The sequence below is a fragment of the Mus pahari genome, chromosome 5, assembly GCF_900095145.1.
Source record: "Mus pahari chromosome 5, PAHARI_EIJ_v1.1, whole genome shotgun sequence".
NCBI lineage: Eukaryota > Metazoa > Chordata > Mammalia > Rodentia > Muridae > Mus > Mus pahari.
The window spans coordinates 38,297,916-38,316,448 of NC_034594.1; the positions used below are offsets into that span (position 1 = coordinate 38,297,916).

The 18,533-nt window shown below is 45.3% G+C and overlaps 2 protein-coding genes across 6 annotated transcripts in view; both read right to left on the reverse strand.

Annotated features, from left to right (window-relative positions):
• Mpp4 (membrane palmitoylated protein 4) overlaps positions 1 to 9,977 on the reverse strand; it is a 43,591-nt gene extending 33,614 nt beyond the window's left edge. The window contains exons 1-4 of one of the 2 annotated variants that reach the window (XM_021199381.1): positions 9,870 to 9,977; positions 6,982 to 7,071; positions 5,757 to 5,878; positions 253 to 330 (exon numbers count right to left, since the gene is read on the reverse strand). In XM_021199381.1, the coding sequence (XP_021055040.1) occupies positions 253 to 330; positions 5,757 to 5,878; positions 6,982 to 7,057 (276 nt within the window). In that variant the 5' untranslated portion in view covers positions 7,058 to 7,071; positions 9,870 to 9,977. Of the gene's footprint in view, positions 1 to 252; positions 331 to 5,756; positions 5,879 to 6,981; positions 7,072 to 9,869 lie in introns of those variants that run through there. The other variant, XM_021199382.1, reaches the window with a different exon arrangement.
• Positions 9,978 to 11,304: 1,327 nt separating this feature from the next.
• The window catches only part of Als2 (alsin Rho guanine nucleotide exchange factor ALS2), a 75,710-nt gene continuing 68,481 nt past the window's right edge, over positions 11,305 to 18,533 (reverse strand). For all 4 annotated transcript variants that reach the window (XM_029538344.1, XM_021199378.1, XM_029538346.1 and 1 more), the window contains exons 30-34: positions 16,875 to 16,920; positions 16,629 to 16,690; positions 15,939 to 16,088; positions 15,648 to 15,744; positions 11,305 to 12,522 (exon numbers count right to left, since the gene is read on the reverse strand). In XM_029538344.1, the coding sequence (XP_029394204.1) occupies positions 12,484 to 12,522; positions 15,648 to 15,744; positions 15,939 to 16,088; positions 16,629 to 16,690; positions 16,875 to 16,920 (394 nt within the window). In that variant the 3' untranslated portion in view covers positions 11,305 to 12,483. The remainder of the gene's footprint in view (positions 12,523 to 15,647; positions 15,745 to 15,938; positions 16,089 to 16,628; positions 16,691 to 16,874; positions 16,921 to 18,533) is intronic.

An 18,533-nucleotide genomic window follows, 5' to 3' on the forward strand; every position in this document is an offset into this window, starting at 1 on the left:
AGCTCATAACCATCTGTAATGAGATCTGATGCCCTCTTCTGGTGTGTCTGAATACAGCTACAGTGTACTCGTATACAATAAATAAATAAATAAATAAATAAATAGTGTTTTAAGAAAAGGTATAACTTTTATTAGAATGCATACTCAGTGACTAAGTTTTCCCAACAGAAACTTCCATTCATTTAAACAAACCTTACAGGTCAGAGGATATCAGTGAGGGCTCTCTGGCTCTTCTGGATAGACCCACCTTACCTCACAGGCTAAGATCTGTGCATGAGTTGTAGCAGGAGCTAGCTTCTTCTCTTTAAACCTCTGGAGGCAGTCGTAGACCTGCAGAAAGGTTAAAAAGGGCAAATGATAAGGAGGATGTGGCCAGGAGCATTTAAAAGTAAGAGCTCTCAAAAGAAGAGGCAGCCTAAGGCAGCCATGCTGACAGCCTAACAAGTGACACTATGTGACTCTAGACTGAGTGAAATGTCCTCCCCACTGAAAGGCCCAGGGCTTCAGAAGTGTCACTCCTGGCTGCTACCAGGAGAAGGACAGTCCTAGAACAATTTCATTAATGAAAGGTATGCAAATTTTCCTCTTTTTACAGTGAAGGAAATCAAGGAAAGATTGGGGGACTGATCTCAGCAGGGATCTATAGACAGTGTATGTGAGGGCTTCACAAGGGAGGGTCTATGGAGTAGAGGCCCCTCAGGACCTCTGTGCTGGGCAACTGTGCAGGGAGTGAACTGTGTGGCTCATGACCCATTCTACAGAGGGAATTCACTTGTGCAAATTCCAGCTTCATCCCTCCCGATCCCTGGGGATCTTTTCTGTGCCACACCAACCCCAGGAGAATCTGTGTAACAAGTTTCACAGACTGAGGGGAAAGCTTCAAAAGAAGGAGGCCTCCTGGAGCCAGTTGTGGAACTCTCGGCCAGAGCAAATTATTGAGCCGTAGTTCTCATGGCAATTTATCTGTTCTATTTTCTCTCATTCCTTTTCTTATTTACATGTTCCTGGTAGCCTAGGCTAAGATCTTAAGCGAGAATAATGGGTAAGAAACCATCCCTTGAGATGGGGTCATTAACATGACCTTATCTCTGGGGAAACCAATGATTTACTTTATAAATCATTTACAAAATTATATAATAGTATTATGATAGATAAAAACTTTCTCAACAATAAAATTTCATATGGCTACACGTGTGTCATCGGAGGTGGGCTTTGGTATATGATAAAGAAAGTCTTAAAAAAAGGAATTAAAATAGTTTAAATATATGTGTTGAAGATTTATTAAAAATCAGGCATTAGATGTTAAACAATAATTGACCATAAAGATTTATTAACCTGCTCTTGGAAATATGCCACTAGCCTTGGATGACTGCCCCACTGATTATATCCTTTCAGAGTTGTTATACTTGGATGATTTCTATTAATCATGATGTCACCGGTTCTATTTATGATTCACTGAGTACATCCTTTCAGAGTTGTGATGTTTGCTTGATTTTTGTGCTTTACTGTGTCAAATGATAATGATGGTATTTGTAATTGCTTCACTGAACACATCGTCTAAGAGTTGTAATATTTGGTTTGTTTTTTTTTAATGCATAAAAAACCCTGCTTGAGAGCTGCAGAATACACTCAGATTCAAACTGCCTCTGTGTTTGTTTCTGTTTGTCACTGCCGAATCTTTACCCACCTAACTTTCAAGGACCCTCATCCCAGGGACCCCCATACCCAACTGGGCTGGTCTGTGGCGTTTCTGTACAGGATGAAGTCAGGCTAAGTAAGCAGTGCTTGCTGGGCTTCAGGGTGCTACCTCTCATCTCATCTGGGGATTTCTCTTACAGATGGAGGAAGGAGGTCCAAGAGGCAGTTTAGCCTTTCCCAGCCCTATCTGTGATGAGTGAGCTTCCTGCTCTTCTCTAGGGCTGGTGCTCAGGAATGTGGAAGTGATCTATGCTGATTGACAGCTGTAGGGAGCACTAAGCAGAAGAACCTGTTGAGCATTTATAATGAGAGTAACCCTCCCCCCCCCCCCCCGTCCGGTCCTGGAAGGTGCTGGAAGCGGGTGGGGTGTAGCTGTCAAGGTCAGGCCAGGCACAATCTACATCCTGAGTTCCAGGCCAGCCAGGGCTAAACAGGAGACTCTGGGTCAAAAGCTGTAAAACAAGGGAGTGTTCTTGGTCATGCAGAAGATGTTTCCACTTCAATTCTATAAAATATAATATTAGCATACATCGTAAGGCTGACCATATTTCATGCTTAATTAGAAGAAACGCCCACATTTTCAAAAATAACCCCAAGAGGGTTTTTCTTGAGAACATTTGTTCAGAAAATCTACTTTATATGGCACACAGATTTTTTAATCAAATTAAAAGGATTCTATCAAGGTAAGGAAATGTTACGAATTCCAAAATTGTGAATGTTTTACTTCTTGATTTTTAACAAAAGAGGAATGATGTTTTGTTATAATATTTTTTGTTTTGTCTTCTTTTTTGAGACACAGTTTCACTATCCATGACTTGCCTGAAAATTACTATGCAGACAAGGCTGACTTGCAGAGATGCACCTGCCTCAGCCTCCCAAGTGCTGGGATTAAAGGGATATTCATCATACCCAGCCAGGAGTGGCTTTTTATAAAAGCATTCTTATTTGTCCAGAGTTGTTGGCCTTAAGGACAAAGGATTATGGGGCCATTGTGATAACTGATTTGTGATCACAGGGACTTTCAAAGAAGTTGGAGACAGTAAAGAAAAGAGCAGACATAGTTTTTCATTCCTAAATGCTTCCAAAGCGAACAGGTGCATATCTATATCTGTCTGTCTCTCTGGATGGATGTGTGTCTGTCTGCCTCTGTGTGTATGTGTGTCTGTCTCCCCCCTCTCCTGTGTGTGTGTGTGTGTGTGTGTGTGTGTGTGTGTGTCTTTTCTCCCCCATTTTTGGAGACAGGGTCTCATTGACTCCAGGTTGTCTTCAAATCGACCTTGTAGTCATAAATGACCTTGAACTTCCAGTTATCTTGCCTCTATCTCCTAATTGCTGGGATTAAAGGTACCCACCATCTCACCTGCGTAAGTGGTTTGAATGAGAACGACTTTCATGGGTTCATATGTTTGAAATTCAGTCACTAGGGATGGTATTGTTTGGGAAGGGTTAGAAGATATAACTTTGTTGGAGTGGGTGTGGCCTTGGAGGAGATGTGTTCCTGGGGTGGGCTTGGAGGTTTCAAAGTCCCATGGTATGCCCAGTGTCTCCCCCCTGCCATCTGCCATCTGCCTCGGATCAGGATATAAAACGCTCACTCCTGCCTCAGTGGAATAGCTACTGTGTCCCATCATGAAGATCCTGGACTCACCCTCTAAAACCATAAGCGCCCCCTTTGCTGCTCTGGAAGAGTTGCCTTTATCATGGTGTCTCTTCACAGCAATAGAACAGCAACTAGCACCCCTGTTTTACAGTGATGGGGTCTATCCGAGGGCTCTGTGCATGTCAGGCAGGCACTTGACAGAGCTCGCTGTACCACCCAAAGTGATCCCAGACAGAATAGAGAAGAGTCAAGTGCTGGTGAAGGAGCACGTGCAGTGCTGGACCTCCCCATTCCTGTCTGGAGAAGAAGATCAGTGTTGGTGAGGTTAAGAAAGAGAAAGACAAGGACGATGAGAATGAGAAAGGAGAGAAAGATAAGGATGAGGAGAAAGAGAAAGGAGAGAAAGATAAGGATGACGAGAAAAGACCTAAGCTTGAAGATTCCGGATCAGGTGACTAGGGTGTCACTGGCAAAGATAAAAAGAAGACTAAGGACGAATACACTGATCAGAAGAACTGAACAAAGTCAAGCCTGCTTAGACCAGAAACAGTGATGATGTCACTCAGGAGGAATATGAGGAATTCTTTAAGAGCCTCAACAATGACTGAGAAGACACTTAGCAGCCAAGCGCTTCTCTGTAGAAGGCTAGATGGAATCCAGGACATTGCTATTTATCCATTGGCTAGCTCCCTTTGACCTCTTTGAGAACAAAAGGAATGACATCAAACTATGCCCTTGTGTGTTCAAGTGCGACAGCCGTGCTGAGGTGATACCCAAGTATCTCAGCTTCATCCCAGGCATGGTTGACTCTGAAGACCCGCCCTTTAACATCTCCAAAAACTGTTCCAGCAGAACAAACTCTTCAAAGTCATCCAGGTCTTGAAGCTGGGAGAAAACCACAGGACGTTTTATGGGTCTTCTCTAAGAATCTAAAGCTTGGAGTTCATGAAAGTTCCACCCACCAGCGATGCTTCTCTGAGCTGCCATACCCTCTCAGCCTAGAGAAGAGATGGTGTCCATTGCAGGGCATATGTCTGCCTACTACATCACTGGTGAGAGCAAAGAATGAGGCCAACTCCACCTTCACTAAGGACGTGGGGAAGAGGTCTTGGAGCCTCTTGACAAGTTTGGCAGCTCAAGATGTTGGTGGGAAGAGCCTGGACTCTTAGATATCCAAAGATGTTCTGGAACCACCAGGAAGAAAAATGGAGGGCAGTGAATCAAGTTTTGAGACTCTCTGCAAAATCATGAAGGAGGAGATGGAGAAGGTGACAATCTCCAATAGGCATGTGTCCTCACCCTGCTACCCTGTGATGAGCACAGTAGCTAGACAGCGAACACAGAGAGAGAGCAGTTCACAGAGGCCCAGGCACTATGAGACAACTCTATTGGGGGCTATGTCATGGTCAAACAGCACTTGAAAATCAACCCTGACCACCCAGTTATGGAGACCCTGCACCAAATGGCTGGGACTGGCAGAAGCAAGGTTGTCAAGGACATGGAGGCAATGTTGTTAAAGCTGAACTCTTTCTTCCCGGCTTCTCTCCTAAGGAACCTGAGATCCACCCGACCCATGATCACAGTAGGCCTGGGCACTGATGAAGACGGGTGACAGTGGAGGAGTCTAGCCATTCCTGTTCCTGATTATGCTGAGAACACATCTCACATGCAAGCAGTTTAGAATTCCCCCTGGAAACCCTGTCAACTATGCACAGTTTTTCCTATGGCTCCTCAAGCAGCCATGACTGGCCTTGATCCACCTGGCTCTCTGCTTCTGTTTTCTTCTTCCCTGTTCTTTTATAGTAAAACAGGAACCTCCTCTACCTGACAGTAAGGTTGGACGTGTTGAATTGGGGTTTTAAGGAAGTTTTTTCTCAAATTAAAAGTATGCAAAATAAAGAAGCAGTTTTGTGTGTGTGTGCGCGCGCGCGCGTGCGCGCGCGTGTGTGTGTGTGTGTGTGTGTGTGTGTGTGCGCGCGTTTTTCAAATGAGGGTTTCGTGTGTGTGTGTGCGTGTGTGTGTGTGTGTGTGTGTGTTTTCTTTCTTTCTTTCTTTAGCTTATTGTTGGTCAAATAAATTATTATCTGCAGCTTAATGCTAAGAAATTTCTATCATTCTTGGGGCATGTTCCATGACAAGGGCAAAGAATGAATCATAGTAATAACTTACAATTTTATAGTGCTGGCTGTTGACAGCNTTTCTCGGTATAGCCCTGGCTGACCTGGAACTCACTTTGTAGACCAGGCTGGCCTCAAACTCAGAAATCCGCCTGCCTCTGCCTCCCGAGTGCTGGAATTAAAGGCGTGCACCACCACGCCCGGCATAAAGAAGCAGTTTTATTTAAAAAAAAAAAAAACAAATAAAACCAACACTTTTTTAGCATAGCTTTACAGCAATCTGAATGGTCTAATACACGGGCTTTTGCTAGCCAGAGCAAAGAAAAGCTTTAAGCACTCACCTTTAGCAGAGCCTGCAGCCATGGTGAATGGAGGAGGTCATATAAGAGACACAGACCATTCACATCTCGGCTGTAGAAAAGGCTCAGTTCCTGCAGTAGGAGCCTCAGGATCCCAGAGAGACCTAGAAAAGGTCAGAGGCCAGCTGGCAGGTAAGGGCAGCAAGGAGGATGTTGTGACCGGTGCTCCTGGAACTGCTGAGTCTGCCAGGCACTCCGTACAAGGGGACAACGCGGGGTTTAAGGCCTGAGGGTGGTGGCTCCACGCCCTGTCCTACCTATCATTTATGTAACAAGCTCTGTGAAAACTTTTTTCTTTTGTAAACTGCACATAAGCTAGCGCTCCCATGAGGCTGTGACTAACATGAGACACTGTGAGAATAACGCAACGGTTCTCCTCTTCCACCTTACCAGGCGGGAACTTGTCCCTAAACCGTGCAGGCGTTTCCAGGATCTTCCTTCTCCAAGTCAAACACAGTTGGTTTTGTTCATCCTTTCTAAAATCATCTTTTTGGAAGTATTACTGAAAACCTCCCCCATTAGACTTTAAAATTTTAAAGTTACATTGCATTATTTATTTGTGTGGGACAGGGGGCACGCATGCCACGGCATTTGGGTGAAGGTCAGAGGACAACTTGTAGAAGTTAGATCTCACCTTTGGCCCTGTGGATCCCAGGGCCAGTCTTTGTCCAGTGAGCCATCTGGCCGGCCCTCCCATTAGATTTTACTTACTTACTTAACCTAGCTAGCGTGTGGAGGTCAGAGGACAGTTTGAGGGAGTTGATTCTCACCTTCTGACTCAGGTCACCAGCTCTAATGACTAGCATCCTCACTCACTGAACCTTCTGCCATTCCCTCATTAAATTTCCTGATATAAATATCAATCGTCTACCAAGTAAAGGAACTACATGTAGAGTAAATCCTTGACTTTTTCATTATTAAAAAAAAAAAATCTCTTTTAAGTGTTACTTTGGATGCGAACAAGTTGTGCAGTTCTGATTTTTTATGAACCGGTGTGGCCTGGTATGGCTCTGACCCTTCGGTGGCAATGTCTTGCTTGCACTGACAGTGGCTTGCAGAACTATCAACCCTGGCTCTAGTGGGCAAAGGCGCAGAAGCAGCTCCCTGTGAGGACCAAGGCAAGTCACCCTGTGTGCTTGATCACGTACTCAGATATTATCGACTGCCTCTTCTGGCCTAGGAAGAAGGGACCTCTGGAGACACATACCGTTCTCAGGACTGGGTGGCGTGGAAAGAGCCCTGTCCTCATCGGTCAGCTCTGCTCCTCTGTCAGACTGTCTCATCCTCCCTGCTGGAGCTTGGAAAGACAGACGGCGTATCGTCACTCGGCCACAGCAGCTGGCGCATATTTTCAACAATGTTCTGCAAGCCTAGCACTAGGGCACACACACTAGGATGGGCATCAGGTACACCAGCCTAGCCCTATGATAGCCCTCTCCAAATCAGCTGCTACTAGCTGTGTGAAAGAGAAAACTATCCTCCCTCAAACACTCCCCTACTCCACCTTTCGTCTATAATACATTCTTATAAATTGTTTACATACACACAGTCATACATTCACATGTGTATGATTCAGTTCAAGCTTAGAGGTCAGAGGATAGGTTGTGGGTCATAGAGACCAGTCTCAGGTTGTCAGCCTTGAGGGCAAGGGCCTCTACCCAGAGCCATCTCAGCAGGCCATCCATCTCTTACAACAATGGACAGGCCCTGTTTTATCTACCTGCTCTCCATCTGTTTGCCTGGGTGAATTACACACTGGTGAGGGCACAGAAGGCCTCCCTGGCCTGAACATGTACTGATGCTCCACTCTGCATATCGCACTTTGTGGTTTCTCATGGAGCTTGCACAATTCCTGTTAGATGACTGTATGGAACTCTGTGACACAGGTTACTGTCCTGGATGAACTCTGTAACAGTTTACTGTCCTGGCATAGTCTTCTGACCTGGAGACAACATAACGGTGATCTGGCTTTCTTTTCCCACACAGCCGTCCTGCTCCAACTTACAACCTGTCTAAATCCTAGATGACAGTCCCTCGTACATTTTGCATAGATTGAAACACATGGTAGGTGACTGTATCTTACCCAATCAATTTCAATACTCATCTATAACAATTTAAACTTAATTTAAAAAAAAAATAAAATAAAAACGGTGCTCTAGATTTATTTACTCTCACAAAATGAAATCCAAAATGAGTGGCCTGGTGGAATAGAAGTTTCTGCATTGCCTGTTTGACAGTGCTGAGGCAGAGACGATCCAGACTTGGGTCAGCTTCTCGTGAAGGGCCCGTCAGCACCCTGGCCCACCCTGGGGTGCACATAGCATTAGTCTATCTGCTCCAAGATGGTGCATTTCCAGCTGTCATGTTTATACTCAGCCAGCAGGATGAGGACAGGGTGAAGAAAGCAAGGACAAAGGGAAGGTAGGCGTCTCAGGAAAAGGTTTAGAACTTGTTCTACGAGATAGATGATCACTGTCCCTGCAGAACGTGCAAGTGTCTAGCTGGACTTTCGTGTCACTGGAGAAACAAACATAAATCCACCCCAGAATGCCCTGAATGTGGAACTCAACTTTTCAAGCAGTGGTGGCGCACGCCTGTAACTCCAGCACTCAGGAAGCAGAGGCCGGTGATGCTCTGTGAGTTTAAGACGAGCGTGGTCTACAGAGAGAGTTCCAGGACAGCTGGGGCTACTCAGAGAAACCCTGTCTTAAAAAACACAAACACAAACAAAACAAAAAGTTTCCTCTTACAAACACAACATAGTTTGCAAGTTTGATTGAAACCAATAAATTTGAAGAAATGCTACCACCACAATTGGAGAATTAATTTAACGCACTGCACACTAAACCTTACCAAGTAGTCTACCAAATTAGAAAAATCATCTTCTCAGCGCTAATCCTGCTTGTGACTCAGGAAACCACTACAACACAGCACTCCTGGAGTCTGTCTACTACTCCTGCATTCAAAGTTGCTACATCCTTTCAGGGTAGTGTAGGCTCACATGTGTGCTTCTGTGCTATCCACACTCACGCGCTTAAGTACACAGTGTCTTACGACCAGCTATCTTGCTTTTCGTTGGTTTCCTGTTTGTTTAGCGACAGAGTCCCATGTAGCCCATGCTGGCCTCAGACTTGCTCTGAGGTCAAGGGTCACCAGAGGTTCTCAACTTCCAGCCTCCACCTCCCAAGGACTGGAATTACAGGCATGTGTGACCACAAATAGTTTATGTGGCGCTGGGAACTGAACCCTGGACTTGACATATGCCAGACAAGCATTCTACCAGCTAAGCTATATCTTTTTTTTTTTTTAACCTTATCCTTTTTATTACTGGTAGGGCATTATGTGGATTTAAATAACCTTATGTGTCTAAGTGCCTTGGTTTGAACTGCCCCAGAATGAAGGATTCTAGACAGGTGATTTATAGGGTAAAGAGGCAGGGAATATGAAAAGGCAATTAAAAGCTGTGTTATAAAGCAAGTGGTCACCATGAATACCTGGAATGTACGCAGCATGACCTTAAAATTCAGCTTTAGGTCTTTGCGGTAGCTCAGCAGGAAAATGCATTCGCTGCTAAGTCTGATGACCGGGAACCCACATGGTAGGAGGGAACTGTTTTCAGTTGTTCTCTGACCTCTACAAGCACTCTGTGGCCCCAGGGCTTCCACAAACGCACGCGAGCGTACACACGTGCACACACACATATACACACACACTTAATTAAATTGTAATTAAACCATTTAAAGCATTTCCTTCTGCTTGAAAACAATTGCTATTCAAAGTTCTGACCTCCCCCCCACCAGGCTTGTTTTCTAAAATATTTTTCAATACGGAAATCCTGAAAAAGCCCATATGCAACCCTCCCTGGGAAATGGCCTGCTGGCTTCCTCTGCATTCGAGGCCCTCAGAGAAGATGGGGACAGTTTCACTTGAACTCTATGACAACCCACTGCTCCACACTTAAGAGGGCAAGTGCCTTTACACAGTTAAGAGATGGTACTGTATGACAGTCAACCACTTTGAAACAGACTACCCAAGACTATCTGTAAAGCTGTGCCGGTGCCTTCTGGAAATGCGGGATTGCAAGCACACTCTTACCTGCAAGGATAAAACACAGTGTTGCTCCTGGCAAGAGAGCCGCAAGCAGGAGACGCCAGCCAGCCAGCTGTCAGCTGCCAGTCACCTGATGCTCTAGAGAAAAGCTCTGCACATCCTCTTTGACTAATCCTGCCCTTGCAGGCTAACCCTGGGCCTCTTCTAAGCCTGGGCAGCAGCCCTAGCTGTCCCTGCAAGGGAACATCTCATCTACATTATCCTCTACCACAGTGAGCTTTCTCTCACAGGAGTACTACACTCTGACGCAAGCCCTTAATGTTTCTGTTGACTATATCCGGATAACAAACACCAAACACCCCTTCATATCTTCTTTCCTGTTTTAAATTTTTTGTTGGTGTTGTTTTGAGACAAAGTCTCATGTAGGCCGGGTGGCCTCAAACTGTGTGTATAACCAAGAATAACTGAACTTCCCCACCCTCAAGGGCTCAGGCCACCAAGGTGTGCCACTACACCCACCAGAGGCTTTTGCTTTATTTTAACCTCAGTTTTTCAAGGCCTAATGCAGAACTCATCTGCGGGGCATATGCAGTGGGAAAGAGGAAAGTTGGGAAGCTCTGGGTTGGCGTCCAGCTCAGGCACAGAGCAAACTACAGCTATTCACTGACGGGGAGGGGGAGCCCCAGACTGGCACCGCTGAGAGCTGCTGTGAGTTATATGGGTGTCAGTTACATGGGTGCTTGTATTTCTAGTCACAGACAGTGCCAGAAGATTTAGGGTTTTCCACACACACACATGAAAATTTATTAAGCTGCAACTCAAGAACTGTGTAAAATGAGGAAAATACAGTGGTTAGGCAGCTTCTCTTAAAACTGAAATTAGAAGGTTGAATTGCAAAAGGTTCTCAGAGATGAGATGGCGTGCTGCCATTTGACAATTTCTCTGGTCCTACTGTGTTTCCATCCATTTCCACTATTAGCCACTCCAGCTCTTTCTCTGAAGGAGGTAGGTGTTCAATTACTTTGGCTTTACTAGCCAAACCTGGCATTTGTGTCTTGGCTCACAAACTGAAAAATATGTGAAATGGGAAATCCTCAAAAGGGAGAAAGAGTTGGTCCCCCTCCACAGGGAGCAGTTCGTCCAGGCAGAAGAGGTAGGTAGGTGGCAGGTGGAGAGATGTGGACAGTGCCATCCTCCTAAACCTGTTCCCCTAGCCCTCCCCTGAAGAAAAACAAAAGCCCACAGCTGCCTTACTCAAAGCAGCAGTTTCGCTTTAAGACCTTTGTCTTTGAGTTATCATGATCAGAATTAACTTGCTCTTTGCCAGAAATTGGCTAGTAGTTAAGTGAATTAAAAACCTCAGGGGGTCCTGAGGTCAGAGGCATGGATTACAATGTGGAGAAAGAATACTGTAAGCTGAGCACCCTTTAAAGTGTAGTCTGTCCCATGTCATTTCTTCCACAGTCATAGAACAGCTTCGTAGAGATGAATGTCATTTATTATGAAAACTGCTGTTACATTACAGCCAACATTCCAAAACAGTATGTTAACAAATGCTTGTCTTGATTATAAAGTAGCTCAGAAATCATGATCCTTTTCAAAAGTAGTTGCCGCCTGCTGAGTCATTTCCCATGAGTCAGGCCACTGCCTACGAGTACAGCAGATGAGACGGAAGAGCACCTGTGGTATCCAATCAGCTACGAGTGGCACTGCTCAGCGTACACGCACAACCCGCACTTGTGAAGCTGCTTGTGAAAGAGCAAACCGTGGCTATGCTGTGCTGTCACAATACTTCTGAGGTGGGAGAATCCCACGTGCGTCTCTCCTTCCTTCCCTTCTGAGTTCAGTGTGAGGTAGAGGGTCAGGGCAGCTCCCTGCTTCCTCACACTCCACAGGAAGCTTGTGCTAAGAAGCTCCCGGGCCTCCTGGGAAGGCAGAACCTGGGATCGGTGAGGTTTGGAGCAGCTCGGTGCGGCAGTGTTTGCACTCCAGTGTATTCCTATGCTCTTTTCAGTCAGCAGGCAGAAGATCCGATGGGGACCGGGATGTCGTAGTCACCCAGTGGGAGGTCTCTGACCACAAATGCCCTGGTAGAGGGGCTTACAAAAGGTTAAAACTACAGTTTAAAACTTCTTCTCCCCCACCCCCACCCCTAGCAAAGTAGCATGCTGCACATGTGCCTGGGGAGGTCTAGGAAGGTAAGGGATGGCTGCTTCAGTTTCAAGTAAAACCTGCTCCTTGCCAAAGGGTATGGGGTAACTGCAAACAGAATTAGACAAACCAGGAGCTGAAACACAGTCACCAACTTCTTTTCACCTAAGCAGCTTGCTTCCCTGGAAAGGCTTCCTGGAACTCCATGGAGCTGAGAGCTTTCACTATAGGAAAGGGTAACCGGTTTCCTTTTCTAAGTAGGTGTGTGGATCTCAGCACAGGCCAAAGACTCTCGACTCTCTACTCTGTCCCTATCTCCTTTTCCAGTCTCCATTTGAATACAGTATGTTTTCCATGCTGGGCTCTAATTATTAGTAAGGCTCAGAAATTACGACCAAAATAGCACAAAAGTCCATTCCGACTTCAACACTGTTCTTTGCACCATCAGCTTCCAGACGGTGCCTTGGCTTCCACAGCAGATTTTCCCGTCCTCAAGCTGTCAGGTACCCTAGTTAAGCTTCTCGCGCTGAATCTGGTAGTAACAGGCCTGAAAAATCCAAACAAATTCAAATTCAGTTTCTTTAAGACTTGGGAAAAACCAATCCCTTACCGAAGGCCTCACTGTCTCCCTCACCAAGCTCTCTGCGACTTCATGGCTCCAGCCAGTGGCTCCGTGTAGCCCAATCAGAATTAACCACAACAAACACTTGCCCTCTATTTCCAAAATGAGTCTATTATCTGCTGTGTACCGGTCTTTACTGATTAGCTTGAGACCACTCACTGGTGACTGGGAAGTGTGAAGGTACACAAGGACAATGTGAGCAGAGCTCTTCCATTTACTAAGCGGAGGCTGAGCAGCCCCCTCACACCACACAGCAAGTCAGAGCTTCCAAGACTGAATTTCTGAGAAGCAGTGATCCCAAGGTGCTTGTGTGCTTAGGACTCACACACCAGGGTGGTGCACAATTTCCACTCTTGATTTCTTGGCATAAATCCCAGGGAGTGGGGTCCCGAGTCAAACACACCAGCGCTTTGCCATAACAGCGCTAACTGTTCCTTAGAGAGCAGCCTAACTGCTCGCTGCCCACGTTGTTACCAGCAAGATGGGAAAGGGACCTCACTTGAAACCCACCAGCACTGGGTAGAACCGGAACACTTCTGCTGGTATTTTAGGCACAAGCTTCGGTCTGGCCTTCTGTGGCATTAAGTGAGCCTGAGCATGTCCTTATGGACATTCACTAATGTTCCCTGGGAATGAAGGCTTCACGGCAGGACTATGAAGAATCTGTAGACATGTTGCTACAGCCTGATCTTTACCTCTCTTTCTCAGTTTATACACAGAAACATTAATGTTAAAAAAAGTTAACTTGGGCCAGGAACCTGATGTTCAGTTCTAAGGTTTTTGCCCCATTTTAACAGACTGGTCTTCCTTTGCTCTACAAACCCCAAAGCACCTACACTTCTCTACCACAGCCTACCTCCCAAACTCCTACAAACAACAGTGCCTTTTCTTAAACATTTATTAAATAATTTATAGTCCCAATTTTAGTTTGCATCTTCCTTTTCTGATATGGAAATTACAGTATTGTATTGTTAATATGAGCATTATTCTTTCCATTAGAGACTGCCTACTCATGTGACCATAACACACTACTTCATATTAAAACCTGTATTTTTATAAGATTTTATTACCTGGCAGTATAGGTCTGATTTACCCTAATTTAATACATTATCATGCTTTTAGAACCAACAACATATATTCTAAAGGTATTCAGTCTAGACTGAAAGGCAACTCAGACCCCAAAAGAGAAATATGATATGTATTTGCTTCTATATAGATGCTAGCTATTAAGTCATTGATAAGCAAGATACTTATCCACAGATAAGCACAGAGGGACGAGGGCAGGGATGGATCTCCCTGGAAGGGAGAATAGAACAGATGGTTAAAGATGGGAAGTGGGGCTGGAATGGGAGGATCACACAGGTAGGGGTGGAAGGGATTGAAAGAGGGGTACAGGAAGGACAGCTAAAACTAAGGGCCATTTGAGGGTCCCATGGACATACATACATACAGGAAGGCAATTTAAATGAAATCACCAAATAACAGGGGAGACAGGACCCCAAATGGACATTTCTTGTTACCAAGTGACGCTTCCAATACCAAGAATGGGTTACATTTAACCCAGCTCTTGGCCAAAGGTGGAAAGCACCCCCGCCCCCCCAAAAAAATAAAACAAAACTAAACAAACCTCAGGTTATTGCCAAGGCTACTGGAAGCTCTTCACAACCTGATGGCAAGGCCCTACTGCTGACAACACCTACACAACTCAGTGAATTTGGAGAGGTTGAGCTGTGCTTGTCCAGAGCCTCCGCCCCACTGACTGGGCACTGGAAGGTGCTCTGCACACTACCAAAGGAGACAGGCAGACAGTGACCCTGCAAATGCTGTCTGTAAGATATGCTGGTGCAATGGCGGCACACAGCTTGTGGGAGGGAGCAGCCACTATCTGCGCTGAGTTAAGGCCCTCCATGAAATGGAGTCCATACACAATGCTGTTTGGGTGGCTGGGGATCTGCGCCTACACAGGCCAAGGACCTAGAGGAAAACAAAATACAACAGTCTGGCTGAAGGATCATAGCAATAAAATGCTCTCAGTGACATGCTGCTATAGTCATAGATCTGCGCCTTGCTCAGCCATCATCAGAAAAGCTTCCTCCTGCAGCAGATGGGAACAAAGCCTCGTGCAGAATATAGAAATTGCTGTTACCTAAATCAAGGTGTGTAAGCTATAAAAATACATAACCAACTGCCTGTTATGCCCTAATTAACTACATTCAGCTGACCCATTCCTTTGTTCCCTTATCACTGTGAGCTACAAGAATGAATTAGGAACCTTGAAGCCAGGTGCCCTGGATACAGCCAAATCTCCAACAGGTACTCCCTTGCTTAACCTGTACCACGAAAATACAATGGGATGACCCTGCAGCTCCCCTTTGCTTTGTGTTCCCATCCTTTAAAAATGTTGTACACTTTCCCTTCAGGAACGAGGTTCAGATTCAGAACTGACCGCCTCCCTGAGCACTTGCTCAGAAAGTGAAGCTTTCTTTATTAAGCTTCCAAAGTGAGTTTTCTTGGCTTCCACCCCGAACCCAACAATACCTGCTTGATTTTTAACAAGAGACAGAAAACATGTGGATCTGGATGGAAACTGGAAAGGGGGAAGGGGAGACCATAATTGGAATATATATTGGAATATATCGTATGAAAGGCCTTTTTTTGGGGGTGGGGGGTTCGAGACAGGGTTTCTCTGTGTAGCCCTGGCTGGCCTCGAACTCAGAAATCCGCCTGTCTCTGCCTCCCAAGTGCTGGGATTAAAGGCATGCACCACCACTGCCCCGCAAAAGATCTTTTTAATAAAAGAAAAAAATAAAGTCTACACTGAATTTTTCCACAAAGAAGAAAGTAGGTAAGGCATGGCAGCTCACACTTGCAACTGCAGCCCTTGGAAGCACTGGCAGGGAGGTGACTAAGAGTTGCAGGCCGACTAGGAAATAAACAATCCCTCCACCAAAAGAGAAAGAAAGAAGAATGTACAGAAAAGCAGTACTGAGAGGCTTACACTGTGGTGAGGAAGGACAGGCTTACTGAGAGCTGTGCAGTGAGGCGCTCACCTTCAAGGTGGTGAACATGATGCCTTGCTCCCCGTGCTGGAGAAAGGGGTCCATCAGATCCTCAATGAGGTGAACTTCAGAGCCCAAGTTCCGAATCCTGTCTCAGACAAAAGAGATGGATGGGAAGTTCATCCTGCCTCTAAGTAGACCCTCCTTTTGAATCAACTGATGATGGCAGACACAGAACAGCTTAACCCAAGAGAAATTCTGTCCTGACAGGAGCAGCTCGCTAGCATCCATTCAAGGTGAGCAGATTTGGTAAGCACAACGATGTCAGGAAACACTGGATACCTGGCCCGCAGCACCACGTATAAGAAGACGGGAAACAAGTCATCCATGGACCAGAGGAAGTCCTCCTGCAGCGACGCCAGGACACTCTGGGAGATCTCTTCAAAGGTCTGCTGGATCACTTTAAGTTTGTCTGATGGAGTAAATGTTGTGCTGTTGTGAAAACAAAGTGTAAAAAGATATCCTATGATTTTTCTAATAAAGCCATCTCTTATTCATTTAAAAAAAAAAGTCCCTCCAGGTCACATGCCTCAATTAAACACACCAGGCAGCCAGCATGTGGAGGGATGGCCTGGAATCCTACAGTGTTTGGGAAAAGAAGCCAGAAAAGAGGTTCTGGTGGGAGGACCCACATGGAATGTTTCCTTTGACCCACTGGAATTCCGTTTCTGAATGAAAAGTTGGCTAATGATAGGAGCACACAGATAAATCTCCAGGCAGGCTGTCTACTCCTTGGAAAACACGAGAGCATATTAGAGTAAAAGAGCCTGCCAGATGTTTGCAAAGAGACTTTCTGATCTCCACATTTATACTGACAACATTTAGGAGTGGGAAGGAGAATAATATAACAAGACCCCGTCTGGGAAAAAAAATGGAGAGACAGGGGGTGGGGATTATTGTATTCTTTCTACTCTCCCAGGTCAGGAACCACCGCTTTGATTTGTCTGACTGTTCAACAACACGAGGCATTACCTGATCTGCTGCAGACATTCTACTGCAGATGCAAAGCACGCATCCTTTGTGGTTGGCAACACCTGCACGAGGAGAATGAGTGTCAGAAGAGAGGTCTTCTGTAACAAGAGCATGAACGATCCCAGGGGACCCCGCCTGCTGGGGTAACGGGCATCAACACGAGCACTGCTCACGTAAAATCACGCCAAATGGAATCCTTCAGAGCAGAGACAAGCATGTCTGATGAGGAACTAAAATCCACTATACCTTTTTACTCTCTCCAAGGACTGACAAGGTTGCTGGCCAGAATTTCCTACAACGAAATCATCAATTGTTAGTGTAAGACATCAGTACGGCAGACACACCCTTTATAAAGGTCACGGTTATCTTGGCTTCCCTGCTCCCCTGAACAACTTTTCTACAAATTGGTTCTGGGTTTCATTTTTTTATTTACCTTTTTTCTAAGATTTAGTAAACATCATGTAAATGGCTTAATGATGTGAATGAAAACTCTTGAGAAGAAACTCTCTCTGCCTGGGAGTGAAAACCCCCAGGGGCCTGTGTCTGCAGAGAACAATGGACTGACCGGACTCTCAGTGCTCTGAGAGATTGGAACTTGTAGGTTCGAAGGCTAATTACTTTATCTTGGGCTAATTTTAGCCTTCTCAAACAGCCATTCCTGGCTCTGAATCTGAACAAACACCCCATGATAATAAATAAAGATCTCATAGAAGCTATTAACTTAGCAGAACACTTTTCCAGTAATCCAAAAGCTAAGAATGTCATGAGACAGCATCTTGGGTCTATAAAATAGTTATAAAATAGCTGCACACCCCAGCCTCCTCCCTGCCTGTCTCACCATATCTGCCTCTCTGGTGTACTCAATGCATTTTAAACTTTCCTTGATTGATGACCTTCTTTGTTCTGTAAAACTATAAAACCCACTTCCATGTTAGAGCACGGAACTTGGGATAACCTAAATCAGTGTTCCCAATCCACTTATGGCTCTCTAGAATGAACAACTTCTTATTCCCATGAAGATGAGAGCTGTGGTTTTTATATTGGCAATAGCAGCTACTATATCCCAAGGGGCTTTGTCATACTATAACCTCAATCTACATCCAATAACTATACACTACAGTCCAAAATAGGTCCTTCATTTACACATTTATCACATTTTTACTACTAAATTATTCCACTGAAACAAATGACTTCCCAATAAAAACGTATATACTTTTTGATCGCGTGACTATGTGGCCCTTAGGGGGACTGAAATCAGCTCTATCACCACTCTGGAGAAAGGAAGACAACCACTCCTGGAATGAGAACCAATGTCTGAGATAATATGAAAATGCTTAGCTCTAACACTTTAAATTGCAAGTGGGAAGGATAAAAGGGAAGGAACACCAAAGATTTAAAGCAATTAACTTTTTCTAACGAATGGGAGTATAAATTATACATCTTTATTAGCTAAGATGAGCCATTTAGTTTTTTTTTTTTCCTTTATTCACATTTCAAATGCTATCCCGAAAGTTCCCCATACCCTCCCCCTGCCCCTGCTCCCCTACCCACCCACTCCCACTTCTTGGCCCTGGCCTTCCCCTGTGCTGGGTCATATAAAGTTTACAAGACTAAGGGGCCTCTCTTCCCCATGATGGCCAATTAGGACATCTTCTGCTACATATGCAGCTCGAGACATGAGCTCAGGGGGTACTGGTTAGTTCATATTGTTGTTCCACCTACAGAGTTGCAGACCCCTTCAGCTCCTTGGATACTTTCTCTAGCTCCTCCATTGGGGGCCCTGTGCTCCATCCAATAGCTGACTGTGAGCATCCACTTCTGTGTTTGCCAGGTACTGGCAGAGCCTCACAAGATGCTGCTATATCAGGGTCCCTTCAGCAGAATCTTGCTGGCATGTGCATTAGT